Source organism: Oncorhynchus keta, chromosome 12 (genome assembly GCF_023373465.1).
Source record: "Oncorhynchus keta strain PuntledgeMale-10-30-2019 chromosome 12, Oket_V2, whole genome shotgun sequence".
Classification (NCBI taxonomy): Eukaryota; Metazoa; Chordata; class Actinopteri; order Salmoniformes; family Salmonidae; genus Oncorhynchus; species Oncorhynchus keta.
Genome location: NC_068432.1, coordinates 12,369,447 through 12,391,123, shown reverse-complemented (window position 1 = coordinate 12,391,123; position 21,677 = coordinate 12,369,447). Strand labels below are relative to the sequence as shown.

Genomic DNA, 21,677 nt, shown 5'->3' with positions numbered 1-21,677 from the left:
AAACCACACAATATTGCAGAGACTTTGATATTACCGGAAAATAAAGTGTGAGAATTTCGAGGCGCAGAAACTCACATTAATACCTTTGTCAGATAGGAAAAAATTCTTATTGGAGAGAGTTTTTCAAAAGCGAACCATTCCCTCGGCTGTGCATGTTTCAGAAAACAGCATCAGTAAGTGTCCCACATGAGTGATGACTGCTCACCTCCAATGCTTGGAATAGCACTTTGGGACCTGCTTTCCAATCAGTTTGACTGTGATCCTGGTTCAGTTGACATGCCGGTAAGTGAAGTCAAACAGCTGATCGAGCTGTCATGGGACCGAATGCTGCAGACAATGCATTTACAGGTCACTACGGAGGAGTTTTGGTTCCTGACTCAAAGGGAATCCACTTCCGTCTCCCTCTGAGCATTAAAACTCATGGCACCCTTCATCAGCTCATATCTGTGTGAAGCTGGATTCAGTGCTCTCGTCTGCATATAAAAAATTAAAAAATGTATCCAGGTTGGATGTGACAGCAGAGACGAGGTGCGTACCGTCGACCACGCCCCCTGACTTTGAGAAGCTCTGACTGGACATGCATCAAGCACACCCATCTCATTAGTGGTGGTGAGATAAGAGAGATTATGTTAGACTCATTTGCTATTGACTCATAGCCACAAATAAAAAAGTAAACATTGGATGTTAATTACATCATTTCTTTCAAATGGTTGGGGTCATGCAAACTTTCAGATATCAAAATGGAGTTGTGGGCCAAAAAGGCTTGGGAACCCCTGGACTAGAGAGCATTGAGGATAGTGGCATTATACCAAGACATAGCAACGTTCATAGTAACATTTCCTACTATGAAAATGAGCATTTTGAGGATTTACCTTGTCAATTTACGTTTCATTTGTATTGACATGATTGGTTATTCCACATGCTCTAAGCCTGTCCTGTTGTACTGTGTGGTTGTGCTCTGTGTGTCAGGGTTATGCTGTTGGCCTGGTGGAGCCTCCGTACGGTGCAACAGAGAACAGTAGGGGCTCGGACCTGTCTGATATCCTGGAGGAAGAGGAGGAGGACATGTACTCAGACCCCCCTGGACCCGCCCTGGCCCGGGGATACACCACAGGAGCCGACAGGGTAAACATTCACTACAAACATTTGATTTTACTGATCTTGCTGAGGAGGACAGCCTCTGTTTTTGTTACGTTTGCTTTACTTTCCCTCTTTCATTCTTGAATTCACTCACTGTTTTGATTCTTTTTTTTGTTTTGTATGTCACACTTCACCCCTACCTTATGCCACCGTGCCCTGCCCAACCTGCTCACATCTGCCTCCTTCCTGAACTCCTATCTCCATCTCCTACATCCAACCTCTTACCTTCAACCTGTGACACCCTCTCCTCTGTGACCCTTGACCCATGACCCCTGTAGCCAGACCAGTGGGAGGTGCCAGACAGTGACGAGGAGATTCTGGAGAGTATCCTGAAGCTTCCTCCACAGGCCCAGGCTCAGGCCTACCACTACCATCACGGTCATCATCACCTCAACAAGCACCTGTTCAGCATCCCAGAGGTCACTGATGAAGAGGACAACAGCGTGGACGAGGACTATAATCACCGTCGCCACCGAAGACAGTCCCAAGCCAGGCCCAGCCGCACACACCTCCACCCCGATGACCCCCACTACCACAGAACCCGAGACCAGCCCCACCACCACCACCACCACAGCAGCAGAGCTGAAGCCAAAGAGCCTTTACCCAGACACAGTGGTGGTGGTGCTGTTGTCAGGGCTCGGCCCCAGCACAGGGTCCACTACGCAGACAGAGTAGACAGCATCAGCTACCCTGAGGAGGGGGAGCTGGTCCTCGGGCCCAGTAAGGAGATGTGGGTGCGTCAGGCCCCCCAGAAGGTCCACAGCAGTGGGGGAAGGAACGGAGTGGGGACGGTTGCCCTGGTAGGCGGGCTAGGGGACAGGCTCAGAAGAGAAGCCTTGCTACGGAGTCAGATGGCGGTCGCTGCGTTAACGTCCCAGGCCACCGGCCACGCACCATGCTCCTACCTAGTCAGCAAGACCGTTCGGACGGTCAAGTCCCCTGTGGGCTCGGTAGCAGAGATCGACATTGAGTATGGGACTGACGAGGAGGATCCATTGACCTATGACCGCGGGGAACGCGGGGAGGTGGTGGTGGAGCAGATGAGTTCTGAGTGGTGGGTGGAGGGGTCACCACCTGACCCCCTCACGCTGGCCCTGCGCCGGGGAAAACCTGCCCTCCAGGCCATTGCAGCTGCTGCAGCAGAATGGGTGTGTTCTCACTCGTTGTACCCCGTGGCTGTATTTAAATTCCCTCTTCTCTACCGGCGTCTGTGTAGTTGGCTTGTCATGCGTCGCATGTCCCCTTTATCTGAGATCCCAGCGTCTGTCTGTCTGTCTGACGGCACCGATGCTTCTCCAGACTCAACCTGAAAAACCACCTGATCCTTATTGCATACTACTCATGTCTATAACCCTGCAGTCCCTTACTGTACAACCTGAATGCAAGTTATTGTCCTATGTGCTGCTGTCTTTCTCTCTGACTGACTGTCTGTGTGTGTTTATGTTGACCAGGAGCCTGGCAGAGACCTGTCGATGGAGGCTAGTGCTGGGTGGAGCGGACAGGCTGAGCTCTCTCCTAAGCTGACCAGGGCAGAGGCCAGGCAGGAGCTCAATGGTCAGAATCTCATTCCTCGCCCCCCCCTCGAGCGCTCTCTCTCTCTATCTCTGTCTCTCTTGTTCTGCGATCTATCTCTCTCTTCCTCTCTCTCTCTCTCTGCCTCTGTCGGTCTGCCTGTCTCTGTCTCTGTCTCTCTGAGAAAGACACCAGGATGTTAGATTACGAGTTTGTGTGTGTGTGGGGGGGATAGGGTGATTGGGGAGAGCGAGAGATGGCCTGTAAGCTTAGAACCGGCTTAACTTCAAAATGGCTCGTCATGACATGAGATGGATGAGAGGAAGAGACAACCATGAAAATAGTACCCTAGATTAGCCCACAGTGAAACCAACCAAGCTGGTTCTGCTATTCTCAGCGGCAGGTGGAAGAACAAGGAACGTGCAGAGACCTACATAGGACACACACACATGCGCTCTGCACGTACGCCCCCACGACACTAGAGAGGGAGGGAGGGATCAGCGAAGATGTTGTTCTCACATACAGTATCTCCAGATATCTATACAGACAGAGGATATGAATGTGGTCTATTTCTTCCTGTCAGCTCTGCTCTGCTTGCCTATAGTCTGACTGTTGCTACATACAGATGGGCTGATCCCTCCTAATGAGATCGAACCTTGTCTCATTGGTGCAGCTTAAGTCCTAGTTAACTACAGCAGTTCACATTCCCTACACTGCCCTATAGGCCTGCATATAGGTCTAGGTAATCAGTCATCTTGATCCCTACATCACATAGACCAGTGATGGGCAACTCTAATGGGGGTGGGGGCCACAAAAACGTCTGAATTCATCATAAGGGGGCGCAGTGACTGGCAGGTCTGTGTACCCACATCCATATACACACATATGCAGTCAGAACTGGCCCAAGCCTGTTGGGGACCCGAAACAAAACACACATTTTAACAGAGTGGGAGTGGGCTCTTCCATGTGGATTTCGAGAACTGTGGGGGTGTGGGCAAGGGGGGTGTGTGTGGGTGTGTGTGACCAGGCAAATCCAGGTGTATGCACCGCAATGCTTAGGCTAGCTGTTGCTCCAAATAATGTCGGATCTGTTTGTGTGTTTGCATGAAGAGAGCATGGAGCCTGCGCGGCCTATAGGAGACAACGAGGTGCGTATCTTTGTAGCGCTGTTCCCCTACGACCCGGTTAACATGTCCCCGAACCCTGATGCTGCTGAGGAGGAACTGCCCTTCAGAGAGGGACAGATCATCAAGGTATGGCCCCAACTGGTTAAAATGATAGTATTGCCTGCTGGAATAGTGATATCCCTAGCACCATGTTTTACACACTCTCTCATCTAATCTATCATTAATTATAGGCTGTTCAAGGCAAAACGTTTCTTCTATTGATAAGTTAAGACAGTAATAGCTCAACCTAACGGCAGCCATCTTGTTTTCTCTCTTCACCTTCCCCATCCTCCATTTTCCTGTACAGATCTACGGAGATAAAGACTCAGACGGGTTCTACCACGGCGAATTGAACGGTCGTCACGGTTACGTACCGTGTAACATGGTGTCTGAGATTCAGGTGGAGGATGAGGAGACCAGAGAGACACTCCTGCAGCAGGGCTTCCTGTCTACCCACGCAAACATGGAGAAGATAGGTAGGCACAACTGTCAGTAACAGCACCAGTCAATCATCAAAGGGTTTTACATCTGTCAATCATATCAACAGCCAATCCCAGCAGGGTTCATTCCACAAGTGTCCAATTTAACAGGGCCCTTCTCTGATCCAAGTTACCCACTGCCCATGTAATCAAACAATCAATCAAGTACATTTTAATTGTATTATTCTTTCTGTTTGGTGTCAGCTCAATGGTTTGTATTGATGTTGTCAGCCTGTACACTTCACTTTAAAATATGCACCAACTGCGGTCTAACACTTTTCAGCAGGTGTGGGTAGGTTCTTTGTCGTTTTGTTTTAATGAAATCTCCATTGTTCTTGTTGTGGAGTGGAAGTGAAAGAAAGTAAAAATGGCAATACAGAAGTACTGTAGCTATGACCATTAGGGTGAAGTATCAGATGTTGTGAGTTTCATGACTGCCAACAGATGCTCCATTTTTATTTGTATTTTTTTACTCCTCTCTTACTAGTCTTGAAATCAACCAGCTGTGACTCGATAATATACTGTACTTCATAGTTGAATAATTTGAAATGAAAGCAAAAGTCTTTCTTCACCACAATCTGTTGGGGGAAAGCCTCACAACCGGTAAAACAGCAGCTGCGTCTTAGTTAATGGAAAACATTCATTTCACCGATTAACTTTTTACTGTAATTGACCCATTTACTTTGTAAGAATTAACAAAACTGGACAAATTGCACTATTTGATTAAATTCAAAACGGGAAGAAAATATATAATCTGAGGGGTATCCTACTGAGAAAGCAAGATCTACTCAGGGTTTTCTAAAGCTAACCAGCTTCAGGTATCCTCATATTCCAGCTCAGGCTTCATCCATATACACGCCGCTAACTCTAGCAGGCTTGTAACTGCACGTGCATATCCCACGTTGTTAGTCGAATGCCGAACTCTTCATTGAGACAATGCTGAAGCATTTATTAATGGGAAAGTCAGTGCCACATTTTAATTTGTGCCGAAATCAAAATGAAGCAAAAGTTATCTTGCAAATGCCTCTTTGGTGTGCTTATCAATGCATAAGCACCTTGTTTCCCACTCCTATCGATAAAATAATTGTATTAGAGGTCGACCGATTATGATTTTTCAATGCCGATACCGATTATTGGATGACCAATAAAAGCAGATACCGATTAATCAGGCGATTTTTTTTTTATATAGATTTGTTATTTGTAATAATGACAATTACAACAATACTGAATGAACGCTTTTATTTGAACTTAATATAATACATCAATAAAATCTAGGAACAACTACTTCAACGTCTCAGAGCGGGTGATGTGACGTCACTGATTGAAACACTATTAGCGCGCTCCCCGCTATCTAGCTAGCCATTTCACATCGGCTACACCAGTCTAAATCTCGGGAGTTAATCGGCTTGAAGTCATAAACAGCTCAATGCTTGAAGCACAGCGAAGAGCTGCTGGCAAATGCAGGAAAGTGCTGTTTGAATGAATGCTGACAAGCCTGCTGCTGCCTGCCACTGCTCAGTCAGACTGCCATATCAAATCATAGACTTAATTCTAACATAATAACACACAGAAATAGGAGCCTTAGGTCATTAATATGGTCAAGTCCGGAAACTATCATTTCGAAAACAAAACGTTTCTTTCGGTGAAATATGGAACCGTTACGTATTTTATCTAACGGGTGGCATCCCTAAGCCTAAATATTGCTGTTACATTGTACAACCTTCATGTTATGTCATAATTATGTACAATTCTGGCATATTAATTACGGTCTTTGTTAGGAAGAAATGGTCTTCACAAAGTTCGCAACGAGCCAGGCGGCCCAAACTGCTGCATATACCCTGACTGTGCTTGCACAGAACGCAAGAGAAGTGACACAATTTCCCTACTTAAAATAAATTCATGTTAGCAGGCAATATTAACTAAATATGCAGGTTTAAAAATATATACTTGTGTATTGATTTTAAAGAAAGGCATTGATGTTTATGGTTAGGTACACATTGGTGCAACGGCAGTGCTTTTTTTCGTGAATGAGCTTGTTAAATCATCACCCGTTTGGAGAAGTAGGCTGTGATTCGATGAGAAATTAACAGGCACCGCATCGATTATATGCAAAGCAGGACAAGCTAGATAAACTAGTACTATCATCAACCATGTGTAGTTAACCAGTGATTATGTTAAGATTGATTGTTTTTTATTAGATAAGTTTAATGCTAGCGAGCAACTTAAATTGGCTCCTTGCTGCACTCGCGTAACAGGTAGTCAGCCTGCCACGCAGTCTCCTCGTGGAGTGCAATGTAAATGGCCATAATCGGTGTCCAAAAATGGCAATTACCGATTGTTATGAAAACATGAAATCGGCCCTAATTAATCGTCCATTCCGATTAATCGGTCGACCTCTAAATTGTATCATAATAATTGTATTTGTCATACGAAAGTTTTACTGTGCGTGAAGTTTCAAATGTTTTCTGTCATTACTAAATGACTTGGTATTTTAACATTTTGCTTTTTCTTTTACACACAAAAAAATATTTGATTTAAAAAATCTTTAATCCGTCTTTCTCAAATGAAGGGGATGATAATGCAATCTTTGCGAGAGGGAGGGAATCTTCATTCAGGATAAGTAGAGTTATCCCTGAGTTAGCCTGCCTCGGAGCAGGTTTGTTCTGGAGGACTCGTTACCATAGAAATATACATTGGGGAGAACAAGTATTTGATACACTGCCGATTTTGCAGGTTTTCCTACTTACAAAGCATGTAGAGGTCTGTAATTTTTATCAAAGGTACACTTCAACTGTGAGAGACGGAATCTAAAACAAAAATCAAGAAAATCACATTGTGATTCACATTGATTTTTAAGTAATTAATTTGCATTTTATTGCATAAGTATTTGATACATCAGAAAAACAGAACTTAATATTTGGTACAGAAACCTTTGTTTGCAATTACAGAGATCATACGTTTCCTGTAGTTCTTGACCAGGTTTGCACACACTGCAAGCAGGGATTTTGGCCCACTCCTCCATACAGACCTTCTCCAGATCCTTCAGGTTTCGGGGCTGTTGCTGGACAATACGGACTTTCCGTATAGCTCCCTCCAAAGATTTTCTATTGGGTTCAGGTCTGGAGACTGGCTAGGCCACTCCATGACCTTGAGCTGGGTCTTACAGAGCCACTCCTTAGTTGCCCTGGCTGTGTGTTTCGGGTCATTGTCATGCTGGAAGACCCAGCCACGACCCATCTTCAATGCTCTTACTGAGGGAAAGAGGTTGTTGGCCAAGATCTCACGATACATGGGCCCCATCCATCCTCCCCTCAATACGGTGCAGTCGTCCTGTCCCCTTTGCAGAAAAGCATCCCAAAGAATGATGTTTCCACCTCCATGCTTCACGGTTGGGATGGTGTTCTTGGGGTTGTACTCATCCTTCTTCTTCCTCCAAACATGGCGAGTGGAGTTTAGATCAAAAAGCTAGATTTTTGTCTCATCAGACCACATAACCTTCTCCCATGCCTCCTCTGGATCATCCAGATGGTCATTCTGGGCTGATCCCTCCCCTCACCTTCCTCATGATCATTGATGATCCACGAGGTGAGATCTTGCATGGAGCCCCAGACCGAGGGTGATTGACCGTCATCTTGAACTTCTTCCCATTTTCTAATAATTGCGCCAACATTTGTTGACTTCTCACCAAGCTGCTTGCCTATTGTCCTGTAGCCCATCCCAGCCTTGTGCAGGTCTACAATTTTATCCCTGATGTCCTTACACAGCTCTCTGGTCTTGGACATTGTGGAGAGGTTGGAGTCTGTTTGATTGTGTGGACAGGTGTCTTTTATACAGGTAACAAATTCAAACAGGTGCATTTAATACAGGTAATGAGTGGAGAACAGGAGAGATTCTTAAAGAAAAACTAACAGGTCTGTGAGAGCCGGAATTCTTACTGGTTGGTAGGTGATCAAATACTTATGTCATGCAATAAAATGCAAATCAATTTTATTTTATACTTAAAAATCATACAATGTGATTTTCTGGATTTTTGTTTTATATTCCGTCTCTCACCGTTGAAGTGTACCTATGATAAAAATTACAGACCTCTACATGCTTTGTAAGTAGGAAAACATGCAAAATCAGCAGTATATCAAATACTTGTTCTCCCCACTGTACCTGACTAAAAAGTGAGCCACATTCGTATGACTGGTTATCCCACATTGAACTCAGAGTTAACCAAAGTTACCTCACTGTCTCTTCAAACCTGATTCATAGGATACCCCTCTGTAGTTCAGCCTATCTGCTTTGTATGCTCTCGTAGTTTGTCTTCACTTAGACTTGATTGTGTCACTGACTGTTTTAGGATAATCATCCCAGCTTCAGCTTTTGCCAAGCCTAATTCTCTTTTAGTTTTTCATCGACTCTGTGTCATGCAAATCACTTTTCACTTTAGCTCTGGGGGCGAATTGCTTTGGACCCCCACAAACACACACACAGGCGCACACACACACCCTCAGGAACCACACACAGCATTACCCACCCTGCCAACTAGATCAAGCTGACAAACAATGTGTTTCTATTTCCTGCTTATCGTTCCCCCACAATGATCTCTGCAGATGTTTTAGCCCTTTCACTTCCACTTGGTCTCACCTGCTGTGTTCTGTTCGCTTTTTATTATTATTGGTTGGTTGGTTTTTAAAATGGCTTTTTACGGCCTTCAAAACTCATTCTGTCTCTTGTCTGGTCTGCTTCTTCACGATTTGGTGTCTCTGTCTGTCTGTGTTTTTCTTTATGGTTTCAAATTTGGTTTCCCTTTTTAAAACTCCATAAAGGCACTCGCTCACATGCAAAGCTTCCGCGTCGGCCTGTCCCACCGCCGAAACCGAGACGATCCAAGAAAGGTGTGTCTCGCTGTCGCTGCTGACTGGCTTTCTCTCTCTCCTTTCTCCTTCCCTCTTGCCCACTCTTCCCTTGGTCTGCCTTTTTCTCTCTCTCTATTACACTCCTTCTTGCTCACTGACCAGAGGGGATTTGTGGATTCACAGTATTAAATATACAGAACATTATAATGATCTGCCATAGACTGAGATGTAGTAGGTCGTTTTTTTGTTGTTGAACATTAGGCCTAACACTTTTATTAATGCACTTATATGCATGGTTAAAGCATTTGGATATAAGAGTTGCCATAGTTTCAGTGCGGTCCCACTCTTCAGCATCACCTCTGATCTCCTTCATCTATCTGTGCCTCTGTCTACTCCTGTGTGACTGTCTGATATCATATCTGGCCTCAGGCTGCTCTCTCTAGGGTTGGCTTTGGTTTCTACGTTTTGGTTTGGTTGTACTACTGAGTGTGTCAGAGCCAATTAGGACCAGAGTGAAATGCTTTAACCTGCTTCTCTCTCCCCACCCTACCCTACCCCACTCCCATCCCTATCTACTCTTCCAGTTGAGTCTACTGCAATGTGGGAGGATAGCTTAGAATCCTCCAGTCAAGGTTTGTAATGTATCCATCATTGGCTCTCTCTCTTTCTGCCTCACAAGCATGAAGGGATGCCCGCTCTAGCATCGACTGAAAACCTGCATGTATTAGACAAGATACACATGACATCATCATTATGAGACCTCTCTAAACGTTTCTCTAACTGCTCTAGCCTCCACCTGATACCTGCAAGTGAGTCGATCCATGAAATGAGTACCTTTTGGGTAGTGTAACTTTGTGCAAAAAAACATTCACCAATTGTTTACAATCTGCCATCAAGAGCACATGTTCAATAAAAAACATGTTTTCCCATTTATATAGTAAGTGTCAAATAAAGTAACATAGTTGACCATCATCTTTCATCTTAAATCAGCCAGAAATCGCCTTGCGTCTGGGGGAATAGAATAGTGTTATGTGTAACAGGAATCACACAAAAATGTAAGTTGTTATAACATGTTTAGCCTGTCTATCTATGGGTAACAGACCAAAACACCAGGAAATGTCCAAAAGGAGTAGAACCAGCTCACCTGCTTCGACACCAATAATGTGTATAAACCGTGGATTGCTGATGCTATGTAATGGCCAATGAGAAGCTTGAAGCCACTGTACGCTATATTAGCACTCCCCAGAAGGAGCAGTCCTCCATAGGAATTAATGGAATTCTACAGTATTTCAATAAAATGTTTCAAGGACAAAGTTCTATGTACAATGAACAAAAATAAAAATGCAACATGTAAACTGTTGGTCCCATGTTTCATGAGCTGAAATAAATGATCCTAGAAATTGGCCAAATTTGTTTACATCGCTCTTAGTGAGCAATTCTTCTTTGCCAAGATAATCCATCCACCTGACTGGTGTGGCATATCAAGAGACTGATTAAACAGCATGATCATTACACAGGTGGACCTTGTGCTGGAGACAACAAAAGGCCACTCTAAAATGTGCAGTTTTGTCACACAACACAATGCCAGAATTGGCAATTGGTCTGTTGACTGCAGGATTGTCCACCAGAACTGTTGCCAGGGAATTGAATGTTAATTTCTCTACCATAAGCCGCCTCCAACGTTGTTTTAAAGAATTTGACAGTACGTCCAACCGGCCTCACAACTGCAGACCACATGTATGGCGTTGTGTGGGAGAGCGGTTTGCTGATGTCAACACTGAACAGAGTGCCCCATAGTGATGATGGGGTTATGGTACGGGCAGGCATAAGCTACGGACAACAAACACAATTGCCTTTTATCGATGGGAATTTGAATGCACAGTGATACCGTAATGAGATCCTAAGGCCCATTGTTGTGCCTCCATCACCTCAAGTTTCAGCATGGTAATGCACGGCCCCATCTGTACACAATTCCTGGAAGCTGAAAATGTCCCAGTTCTTCCATGGCCTGCATACTCACCTGACATGTCACCCGTTGAGCATGTTTGGGATGCTCTATGACCGTGTGTTTCAGTTCCCGCCAATATCCAGCAATTTCAAACAGCCATTGAGGAGGTATGGGACAGCATTCCACAGGCCACAATCAACAGCCTGATCAACTCAATGCGAAGGAGATGTGTCGCGCTGCCTGAGGCAAATGGTGGTCACAGCAGATACTGACTAGTTTTCTGATCTACGCCTCTACTTTTTTAAAAGGTATCTGTGACCAACAGATGCATATCTGTATTACTAGTCATGTGAAATCCATAGATTAGGGCCTAATGAATTTATTTCAATTGACTGATGTAAAATCTTAGAAAGTTTTGCATCTTGTGTTTTTATATTTTTGGTCAGTATATTTATGTATTGTTGTGGAGCAGTAACATTAGTACTCAATAAAAAAAATATAATGAGGCACCGATATGACATTTTTGGCCAGTACCGAAAATATCGTGATATTTTCCTTGCCCCCCAAAAAAAAATGATAACCGATATTTAAAATTTTAGGGGCCTTAACTATTTAATTGTACTAGAATGCTTAACACACACACATGGACGCGGCGGTCTAAGGCACTGCATCTCAGTGCAAGAGGCGTCACTACAGTCCCTTGTTCGAATCCAGGCTCTATCACATTCGGCCGTGATTGGAAGTCCTATAGGGCAGCGCACAATTGGCCCAGCGTCATCCGGGTTTGGCCGGGGTAGGCCATCATTGTCAATAAGAATTTGATATTAACTGACTTGCCAAGTTAAATAAAGGTTACACACCACACTGACCCCCCCAAAAAATTGTTGGCATTTACGTATGTCCCCATTACCAGTAAAAAATAATCAAAACCTATTTTCTTTCACTTACTTGCTGTGCTGTTTCGTTGTTAATTTCTTGTCGTTTCATTCTCAACCAGGATTTCTATGGAACACCGTTTGGGTCTTTGCGTGTCCAAATAACACTATTTGACGTGTCAAAATAATACTATTTGACTTGTCAAATAAGCTTGTTGACCAATCAGGATCTGAATATGACTGCACGTCACATAATAACTTAACGCATTCATACGTTTTTTACATAGTGTAATCAATGTGTAATAACTATCACTCGTATTTCATATGTCACAACGATGCATCAATACGTATGCTATGATTGCTGGTAAAGTTGCCTCGCGCACCTGCAGTGCCTAGATAGCTTATGGATGCAAACACTGTTTTTCCCCGAAAACATAGCAAAATGACATTCTGTTTCAGTAGATGTAGTTAGCTAGCTAACTACATAGCTAGGTGCCATCATCTAAAATAACCCTAATTTATAAGACAGTTCTTATTTGATTAATGGTGGTTGGACCCATCCATGTGAAGCTAGCCACAGTAAGGATTCGCCACAATAGTGGATTTTTTTGGTTAGCCTTCAAAATAAAAGTATGGCATAATTATACTATTTGTATTCATTTGCATCACTGTCAATGACATACATTTATTTTGAAGGCAAACCGCAAATTCCACTATTGTGCCCAATCCTTATTGTGGCTAGCTTCACAGCACATAACCTGGTCCGGTCGAGCCTCACTAACCAGATGAAGCTAGCTGGCTGCTTATAACGTTAACTTTGGGCAACAGGGTTAAGTAGCTGGATAGCTATTTTTTTTTCATTAAATGGATTTTAATTTCAGTGGACGAACAACAAGTGGCAACCTAGCTAATACTTACAAGGATTCCTAAATCATTGCTAAGAATAATGAACATGACTGCAGTTTCTACTGGTCATTGTTTTCAGAAGTTGCTGTCGAACAAATTATGCTTTATTACCAACATGGTATTGTAAATGCATCGTTCGTGGCCGGTGTTTGCATGTTTGCAGACTTTTTTTGTACTACTTTGACAGTGCTACTGTATCCTTTTTGATGCACAAAGACCCAAACGGCGTTCCATAGTATGTATGTATTATGTATGTCGTGAAGCTAATAGCAGTGACGCTATTACTGTGTAACTCCGGTAGGGCAACATCTGAAAAATAGCACACTTGGTAGTGTGTACTGGTGCTTGACCAGTCGGCGAAAGCCAACATCACCCACAACAGAGAATGGTTGATTGTCAAGGGCAATGAATTCCATTATATTGGCTTTAATGGATTCCGCCTTTGAGTTGTCTCGCTGAAATTTTCTTACTGTTTCATATGACTGCTCGACTTGTTGACTGCTTGATCCACACAGCAGACATTGTGGGCTAGGTTAGGAATGCTGTGTTGCACGTGTAGCGCAAAATTTTACGTGGCGTCATTACGTCATGTACCAACGTTATAGGCATGGCAGCTTTGACATCGGTTTTTTAGCATCGGCGTTAAACTAGATACAAATGTTGGCATTTTTAGCTAATATCGGCCAATTCCGATATGTTCACCGATATATCATGCATCCCTAAAAATATATATATTTTATGGAATAATATTGTTTTTATATATAATTTTTGTAACTGTTATTTTCAGTTCATTTGATATAATTTAAAAGTGTGCATTAAGATGTCTATAGTGGAAAATGCTTGTCATACAAATGTAGACATTAATACAAGCAATTCCTTAGCTTCCAAACAACTAGGGCTTTACAGTGATGGTGAAAACTTGGGAGAAATGTTATGGTTAAGTGGGTGGAAATATTCCTAGAAGTAACAGAGGCTGCCCAGGGGCATGTCAAAATGCTGAATTTGGCACTAGAAAGTCTTAATTCATATAAAATATCTGATTTATCGAATGTTCCATGTGGTCTATATTACAGGACACTTCATGTAATATATAACCATCTTTTAAAATGCAATATTGGTGCACAATTTCTACTTACAATATCAAAGGGACTCATTTTGTGGAACGACCCATGCATTACACTTGATGACATCATTAACATGCGACCTCTCTAAATCTGTCTCATGCCTTATCCTGCTGCCACCAAGGTCTGCCTGTGTTTCTCCTATATTAATCCTATATTAATTTAGCAGTGGCGTGCCGCCACTCCCAATAAGAATAATACAAATAATTAACATTTCTGCCGAGACAAGCTTTCAACATCAGAGTGACATCAAGTTACAGATCTTCCTCAGATTATCATCAGGTAATCCGAAAAACCTTCAAGGTAACTAGCTAGATAGCTTGTAATCCTGGAAGTGGAGCCAACTCTGTTAATAGATGTATGTACAGTGCATTCGGACCCCTTGACTTTTCCCACATTTTGTTACATTACAGGCGTATTCTAAAATGGATGAAATTAAAAATATCCTCATCAATCAGGTTTTTAGAAATGTTTGCAAATTGATTGAAAATAGAAAACAGATGTGGTAAATTCAATTAATTTGACATGATTTGGAAAGGCACACAGCTGTCTATATAAGGTCCCACAGTTGACAATGCATGTCAGAGCAAAAACCAAGCCATGAGGTTGAAGGAATTGTCCGTAGAGCTTTGAAACAGGATTGTGTTGATGTACAGTTCTGGGGAAGGGTACCAAAAATGAAGGTTCCCAAGAACACAGTCGCCTCCATCATTCTTTAATGGAAGAAGTTTGTAACCACCAGTACTTTGCTAGAGCTGTCCGCCAGGCCAAACTAAGCAATCGGGGGAGAAGAGCCTTGGTCAGGGAGGGGACCAAGAACCCTGCTGGTCACTCTGACAGAGCTCCAGAGATCCTCTGGGAGAACCTTCCAGAAGGACAACCATCTCTGCAGCACTCCACCAATCAGGCCTTTATGGTAGAGTGACCAGAGGGAAGCCAGTCCTCAGTAAAAGGCACATGACAGCCCGCTAGGAGGACTCTGACCATTAGGATCTTGAACATCTCTGGAGAGACCTGAAAATAGCTGTGCAATAGCTAAGTGACATCACTACATGAACTCTCATGTCTTTTCATGTTTTGCACTTACAGTTCACTAACTGTCGAGTGAAAACAGGCTAAACTGGCGTGACTCTTATCTGACCCTCACCATCTTGCTTGCCTGCAAGGAAATGGGCCAAAAACATCATCATCAAAGCCAACCACTGCTATTGTTAATCTTTTAATCTTGGTTTTCCCTGTGATGGTGTGAAGCTAGCTATGCACTGCATGATTCTGAGTTACTATGAACTGCATGCTGACATGGAGGTTCAAATGAACAGGGTGTGCCACTCAGAAATTGTAAAAAATCTGGTCCGAAATTTGACTCTGTATTTCTGTGTTGGATCGACAGATCCCAGCCAGTCTGGTGTTGCCATGGCGAACCCAGCAGGTCCCGTTCCTCGCAAGATGAAAGCCATCTTTGACTACGACCCTCGAGAGAGTTCTCCCAACGCTGACATTGAGGTAAGCGACATGATAGTCCATGTAACAAAAAAGGCTTGTGTTATAGTAACATTTTTAAAAGAGCAAAGTACACATTTCTGATTCAATTGACAATAAAGCTGTAACAATAATGTTCTACTGTTTGCAATGTTCCCCGGAACTGCCGTGCAGAAGAAAGATCAGTTGATGCTGAGAAGCAGAAGATTGAACTTCACTCAACTTTCTAGAGTTTTCTGTTAGTTAACACCTATCAATATTTCCTTTTACTGTGGGAAATGTGATCGAATCAATGCAATATTAGCCACTTTGAATGCAACGTACAGTACTGAAACAAAATATACTATCCAAGAGATTTTGTTGTAGGCAAAGCACATTGGAGTAGGATTCTATTGCATTGACAGGCACGACTCAGGCCCGTATTCTACAAACCAGTGTGCCATAACCAATCAGAGCTGCACTAGGCCTATATGCAAACAGAACATTGCCATATATTGATCTGTGCCATTCACTTTGAACTGGACTGTGTTTATAGCATGAGCAGTCGTGAGTGGATGTGCTTGTTTAGAGATCAAAGCGAGAGCTACAAGTAGCAACGTGTGCACATTTGTTCATATAATTTGCTAGTTAGTGAGTTATTAGCCCAGTTATAGTTCACTCCCCTGCAACGGGGGAGTGATTGCTTCCTACAAGAACACTAAACGTGCATTTCTAGCCATCTTTGAAAAGTTTTGTAAAGAGCGTTTTTTTGTCTTAAAGGGGTAGTATTGTCTTTTGAGACAGGTTTGAATAAGCTAAGTAGCCAATAGGCAGAGGGTAGCATAATTTGACTGATTCTCTGTAATAATGGTATGGGAATAATGATGTGTTTTATTTTGTGAAGTGGTTTCTTGCATCAAACACAATGTTCAGCCACCTTGTCTGAAGGACAAGTGGAAAAACAGATAAACAAGTCTCATGGAATGTAGACCTACATTGAACACCACACATTGGCTTCTACTGTAGGTTGAATAATAGAACAGCTATTTCCATGTTAAAATGTTATGGAATACATTTTTTCCATTGTTTTTGATGGAAGGCCATTCTGGTTGGCCTACATTATGATCAAATAGGCACAGTAGCCTACTTGACCACTGTTAAAACTGTAACTTAACGAGGGTACTGCCTACTGTAGTCCTATTGTAACCATTGACACCCAAATAGCTGCCAACTTGATCCATGGCTTGATCCATAAACTTGTATCCCAGGCTGAGACAGAGTCACCTGAAGCAGTAAAGCTAATTGTGGGAAAATGTAACATGTGCATTCTATCTGAATATTTACCATCATACCAGCAATTTGTTACATGTTCTACCCCAAATGAAGCCTGTCTGGACCTCTGTTATGGTAGCATCCCAGGTGCGTATTTTTCCAAGGCACTACCCAATCGTGGGGGTTCAGCTCATCCCAGTCTACAAACCGTGTTTGCAGTGAGAGACTCGTGAAGCTACTGAAGCCCTGCAGGACTGTTTTGAGTCCACTGACTGGGTGGTCCTGATGGACAGCGCTGATGACCTGGAAGAGGCAGCGGATACTGTCTCTGAGTACATTAGTTTCTGTGAGGATCTCGTTATTCCCAAAAATAAAGTCAACATGTTCCACAATAATACATTGTGGGTAACTCTGGAATTAAAAGAGCTCCCCAATCAGAAAAAAAACAAGTGTTTAAATCAGGTGTCAGTAAAGGGGAAAGGAAAAATCTTCAGAGGCAATTCAAAAGCAAAATCAAGAAGTGCAAGGCAGCCAACACAGACACATTAGAAAACCTTTTCAAGGACAGTAGGAAAGCCTGGCAAGGGCTATAAACCATCACAGGCTACAAACCAATAACATTGTATGACCGTCAAATGATCTTACCTTTGCAAATGATTTGAACAGTTTCTAATTATAGGTTTGACGTGTGATTTTACATCGCAGAGAAAAGTCTCCTTTGACAGTATAGACAGCATACCAGCTGTTGATTTACAGATCTCTGTGAATGATGTCAAGCAATACTTTCAACGTGTCAACCCACGAAAATCATATGGTCCAGACGGCGTTAGCAACAAGGCACTTCAGGCATGCGCAGACCAGCTCGCATTACCGTTCCAAAAGCTGTTCCAGCTGTCACTGGACAGTGGGATAATTCCAGACTTATGGAATAAGTTGCTGATTGTCCCAGTAGCTAAAAACAACAGGCCAAAAGAAAATAACGATTTACGCCCTGGAGCCTTGACATCTTGACCTATGACATTTTTGAAAAAACAAATTCTCTCTGGTTTCTCATCCCAATTAGATCCAAACCAATTTGCCTACCGTGTCTCCAGGGGTGTTGATGATGCGTTACTGGTCATGTTGAACAATATCTACAAACAAGGCAAATAGCCTAGAGAAAATGTTATTCATTGACTTCAGTAGTGCATTTAACACCATCCAACCACACCTACTGGTGGATAATCTGGTGAATTTGGGTGTCAACTCTCTACTGATCAAGTGGATTAATAGTTTCCTTGTGAACTGTACTCAACAAGTGAAGTTTAACTCCACCATCTCTACATCTAGAACGGTTAATGCGGAAGCCCCTCAAGGTTGCGTACTTTCACCAATACTGTACACACTGTACACAAATGATTGTCAAGCCCACAAATGTGACTCACCACCTGGATTCGGTCTTATGTAGCAGCATTTGAATTTCATTTTTTTTTTTTTTACATTGAATAAAAGTAGTAACTCAGAACTACAAAAAGGTATATAATAAACTGCATTTGAGGAAGCAATGGGAAAGTAATTCTGCTTTGAAAGTTGATCAACTCGTAAACTCACTTGTGAGAAAATTGTGGTATTACTATTGGAGAGCCGTTTTTTGTCTACACCCATTCAGCATTGTTCACACCCTCTTAAGCCTTAGCCCCACCCATCTCTTTAAGGGTTGATCCGTGCATTCTGTACTAACTTTCCAGCTACTTCCAGACATCTAAGAGAGCAAGAACAGCTCACTGAACATTACTCACCCGAGTAGATCTGGTTAGGCTGTTATGTTATCCAGAATGTTGCTGACTGCAACTGTGCTGTCAGATTGTCCATTCGTAAATTCAGAGCGCACACTGGATGCTCTGGCCAATAAGTAGTGTTGTTCTGAAAGCTCTGACCTCACAACGACAGTCAAGCACCCAAGCTAACTGGCTAACATTGGCTAGCTACTTCCAGACACATAATGAGTGTTCTCTCACTCTGACCATTTTACTCCCCCTAGCAGAGCTGGTTAGGCAGATTTCATGTTATCCAGAGCGTTGGTGATTGTAATTGTGCTGCTGGCAACAATTTAATTACACTTTATTGCCGACATTTACTGACACTGGACATATTCAACGGGTGTTGTGCGTTCAAACATGAATCAGGTATTCTGTGCTCTGGCACACTAAGACGAGAGTATTTTGTTAAGAAATGTAGCTAGATAGCTAGCTAGGTAAACAATTAATACCAGAGCAAGGTGTAACGTTAGTTAGCAAGCCAGCCAGCTAATGATAGCTAGCTAGCTAACAGTACGCTAACTTGAAATGAAAATACTTTGTCAAAAGTAGAGTGCAGTCTTTGGTTAAGACATGTAGCTAGTTAGCTAGCTAAACAATGGACCAACAGCTCCGCCCCCCCACAGCTACTCGCCCAAGCCTCTCCAGGTTCTCCTTTACCGAAATCCAGATAGCAGATGTTCTGAAAGAGCTGCAAAACCTGGACCCGTACAAATCAGCTGGGCTTGACAATCTGGACCCTCTATTTCTGAAACTATCCGCCGCCATTGTTGCAACCTCTATTACCAGCCTGTTCAACCTCTCTTTCATATCGTCTGAGATCCCCAAGGATTGGAAAGCTGCCGCAGTCATCCCCCTCTTCAAAGGGGGAGACACCCTGGACCCAAACTGTTACAGACCTATATCCATCCTGCCCTGCCTATCTTAAGGTCTTCGAAAGCCAAGTCAACAAACAGGTCACTGACCATCTCGAATCCCACCGTACCTTCTCCGCTGTGCAATCTGGTTTCTGAGCCGGTCACGGGTGTGGGTCACGGGTGCACCTCAGCCACGCTCAAGGTGCTAAACCCCTGCCCCTGAACAGGCAGTTAACCCACTGTTCCTAGGGAGTCATTGAAAATAAGAATTTGTTCTTAACTGACTTGCCTGGTTAAATAAAGGTAAAATAAAAACGATATCATAACCGCCATCGATAAAGGTACTGTGCAGCCGTCTTCATCGACCTGGCCAAGGCTTTCGACTCTTGTCAATCACCATATTCTTATCGGCAGACTCAGTAGCCTCGGTTTTTCTAATGACTGCCTTGCCTAGTTCACCAACGACTTTGCAGACAGAGTTCAGTGTGTCAAATCGGAGGGCAGTCTCTATGGGGGTGCCACAGGGTTCAATTCTCGTGCCGACTCTTTTCTCTGTATATGTCAATGATGCTGCTCTTGCTGCGGGCGATTCCCTGATCCACCTCTACGCAGACGACACCATTCTGTATACTTCCGGCCCTTCCTTGGACACTGTGCTATCTAACCTCCAAACGAGCTTCAACGCCATACAACACTCCTTCCGTGGCCTCCAACTGCTCTTAAATGCTAGTAAAACCAAATGCATGCTTTTCAAACGTTTGCTACCTGCACCCGCATGCCCGACTAGCATCACCACCCTGGATGGTTCCGACCTAGAATATGTGGACATCTATAAGTACCTAGGTGTCTGGCTAGACTGTAAACTCTCCTTCCAGACTCATAACAAACATCTCCAATCTAAAATCAAATCTAGAGCCGGCTTTCTATTCCGCAACAAAGCCTCCTTCACTCACGCCGCCAAACTTACCCTAGTAAAACTGACTATCCTACCGATCCTCGACTTCGGCAATGTCTTCTACAAAATAGCTTCCAATACTCTACCCAGCAAACTGGATGCAGTTTATCACAGTGCCATCCGTTTTGTTACTAAAGCACCTTATACCACCCACCACTGCGACCTGTATGCTCTAGTCTGCTGGCTCTCGCTTCATATTCGTCGCCAGACCCACTGGCTCCAGGTCATCTACAAGTCCATGCTAGGTAAAGCTTCGCCTTATCTCAGTTCACTGGTTACGATGGCAACACCCACCCATAGCACACGCTCCAGCAAGTGTATCTCACTGATCATCCCTAAAGCCACACAATGTATATAGACTCTCTTTTTTTTCTTTTTTTTCCCCCTACTGTGTTATTGACTTGTTAATTGTTTACTCCATGTGTAACTCTGTGTTGTCTGTTCACACTGCTATGCTTTATCTTGGCCAGGTCGCAGTTGTAAATGAGAACTTGTTCTCAACTAGCCTACCTGGTTAAATAAAGGTGAAATAAAAAATAAAAAATCACAACTCCTGACGTTACTACCCTGCATGAATCTGCAGGTGGCTAACCAACCAGGTTCTATGGCTATAACTAGTCAAACAAATGTGTCTGAGATACGAAGAATAAGATCATTCACATAATGTTAGCTAGCGACCCAGCCAGCTATTGTTAACTAGCTAACAGTACACTTTAAATAAAAAACACTTTCTGTCAAAATCTGAAACGTGTAATATCTGAAAATGTAGCTAGCTAGATAGACTATCTTACCTGTGGTCTGAAATCGGAGTAAGTTAGATAGCCGGAGCAAATTTACCAGCTAGTATGTCTACCAACAGTTGCGGTGACATTCTATTGAAATGCATACTTGCATGGAGTCTTTTGTTAAGACATGTAGCTAGCTAAACAATGGACCATAATCACAACTCATGATGTTACTATCCTGCATGAATCTGCAGGTAGCTAACCAACCAGGTTCTATGGTTTTAATTAGTCAAGCAAATGTGTCTACGAAGAGTAAGATCATACACTATGTTAGCTAGCGACCCAGCCAGCTAACATTAGCTAGCTAACAATACACTTGAAACCACTTTCTGTCAAAATTAGAAACGTGTAATGTCTGAAAATGTTGCTTGCTAGACATCTTACCAGTATACATCATGGTTGGAAGCATCTCCTGTCTGACTCCATGCATGGTGGCCCTTAGTTTGACAAAGTAATCCAGACTGGTGTGTTCTCCATCTCCTTAGCTATCATACTCGAATTCCACTGATTTCAAAACTCGGTCCTCCAGAAAGTGGAGAGCATACACATAATGTTAGCTAGCT

At 43.2% G+C, this 21,677-nt stretch overlaps 1 protein-coding gene across 8 annotated transcripts in view; it reads left to right on the top strand.

The window, feature by feature from the left end:
* LOC118391007 (peripheral-type benzodiazepine receptor-associated protein 1-like) overlaps window positions 1-21,677 on the top strand; it is a 172,902-nt gene that overhangs the window by 144,473 nt on the left and 6,752 nt on the right. For 5 of the 8 annotated variants that reach the window (XM_035781907.2, XM_035781905.2, XM_035781902.2 and 2 more), the window contains 8 exons: window positions 970-1,125; window positions 1,419-2,288; window positions 2,592-2,694; window positions 3,763-3,905; window positions 4,126-4,294; window positions 9,112-9,180; window positions 9,726-9,773; window positions 15,382-15,494. In XM_035781907.2, coding sequence (XP_035637800.1) covers window positions 970-1,125; window positions 1,419-2,288; window positions 2,592-2,694; window positions 3,763-3,905; window positions 4,126-4,294; window positions 9,112-9,180; window positions 9,726-9,773; window positions 15,382-15,494 — 1,671 coding nt within the window. The remainder of the gene's footprint in view (window positions 1-969; window positions 1,126-1,418; window positions 2,289-2,591; window positions 2,695-3,762; window positions 3,906-4,125; window positions 4,295-9,111; window positions 9,181-9,725; window positions 9,774-15,381; window positions 15,495-21,677) is intronic. The other 3 variants (XM_035781904.2, XM_035781909.2, XM_035781906.2) reach the window with 3 other exon arrangements.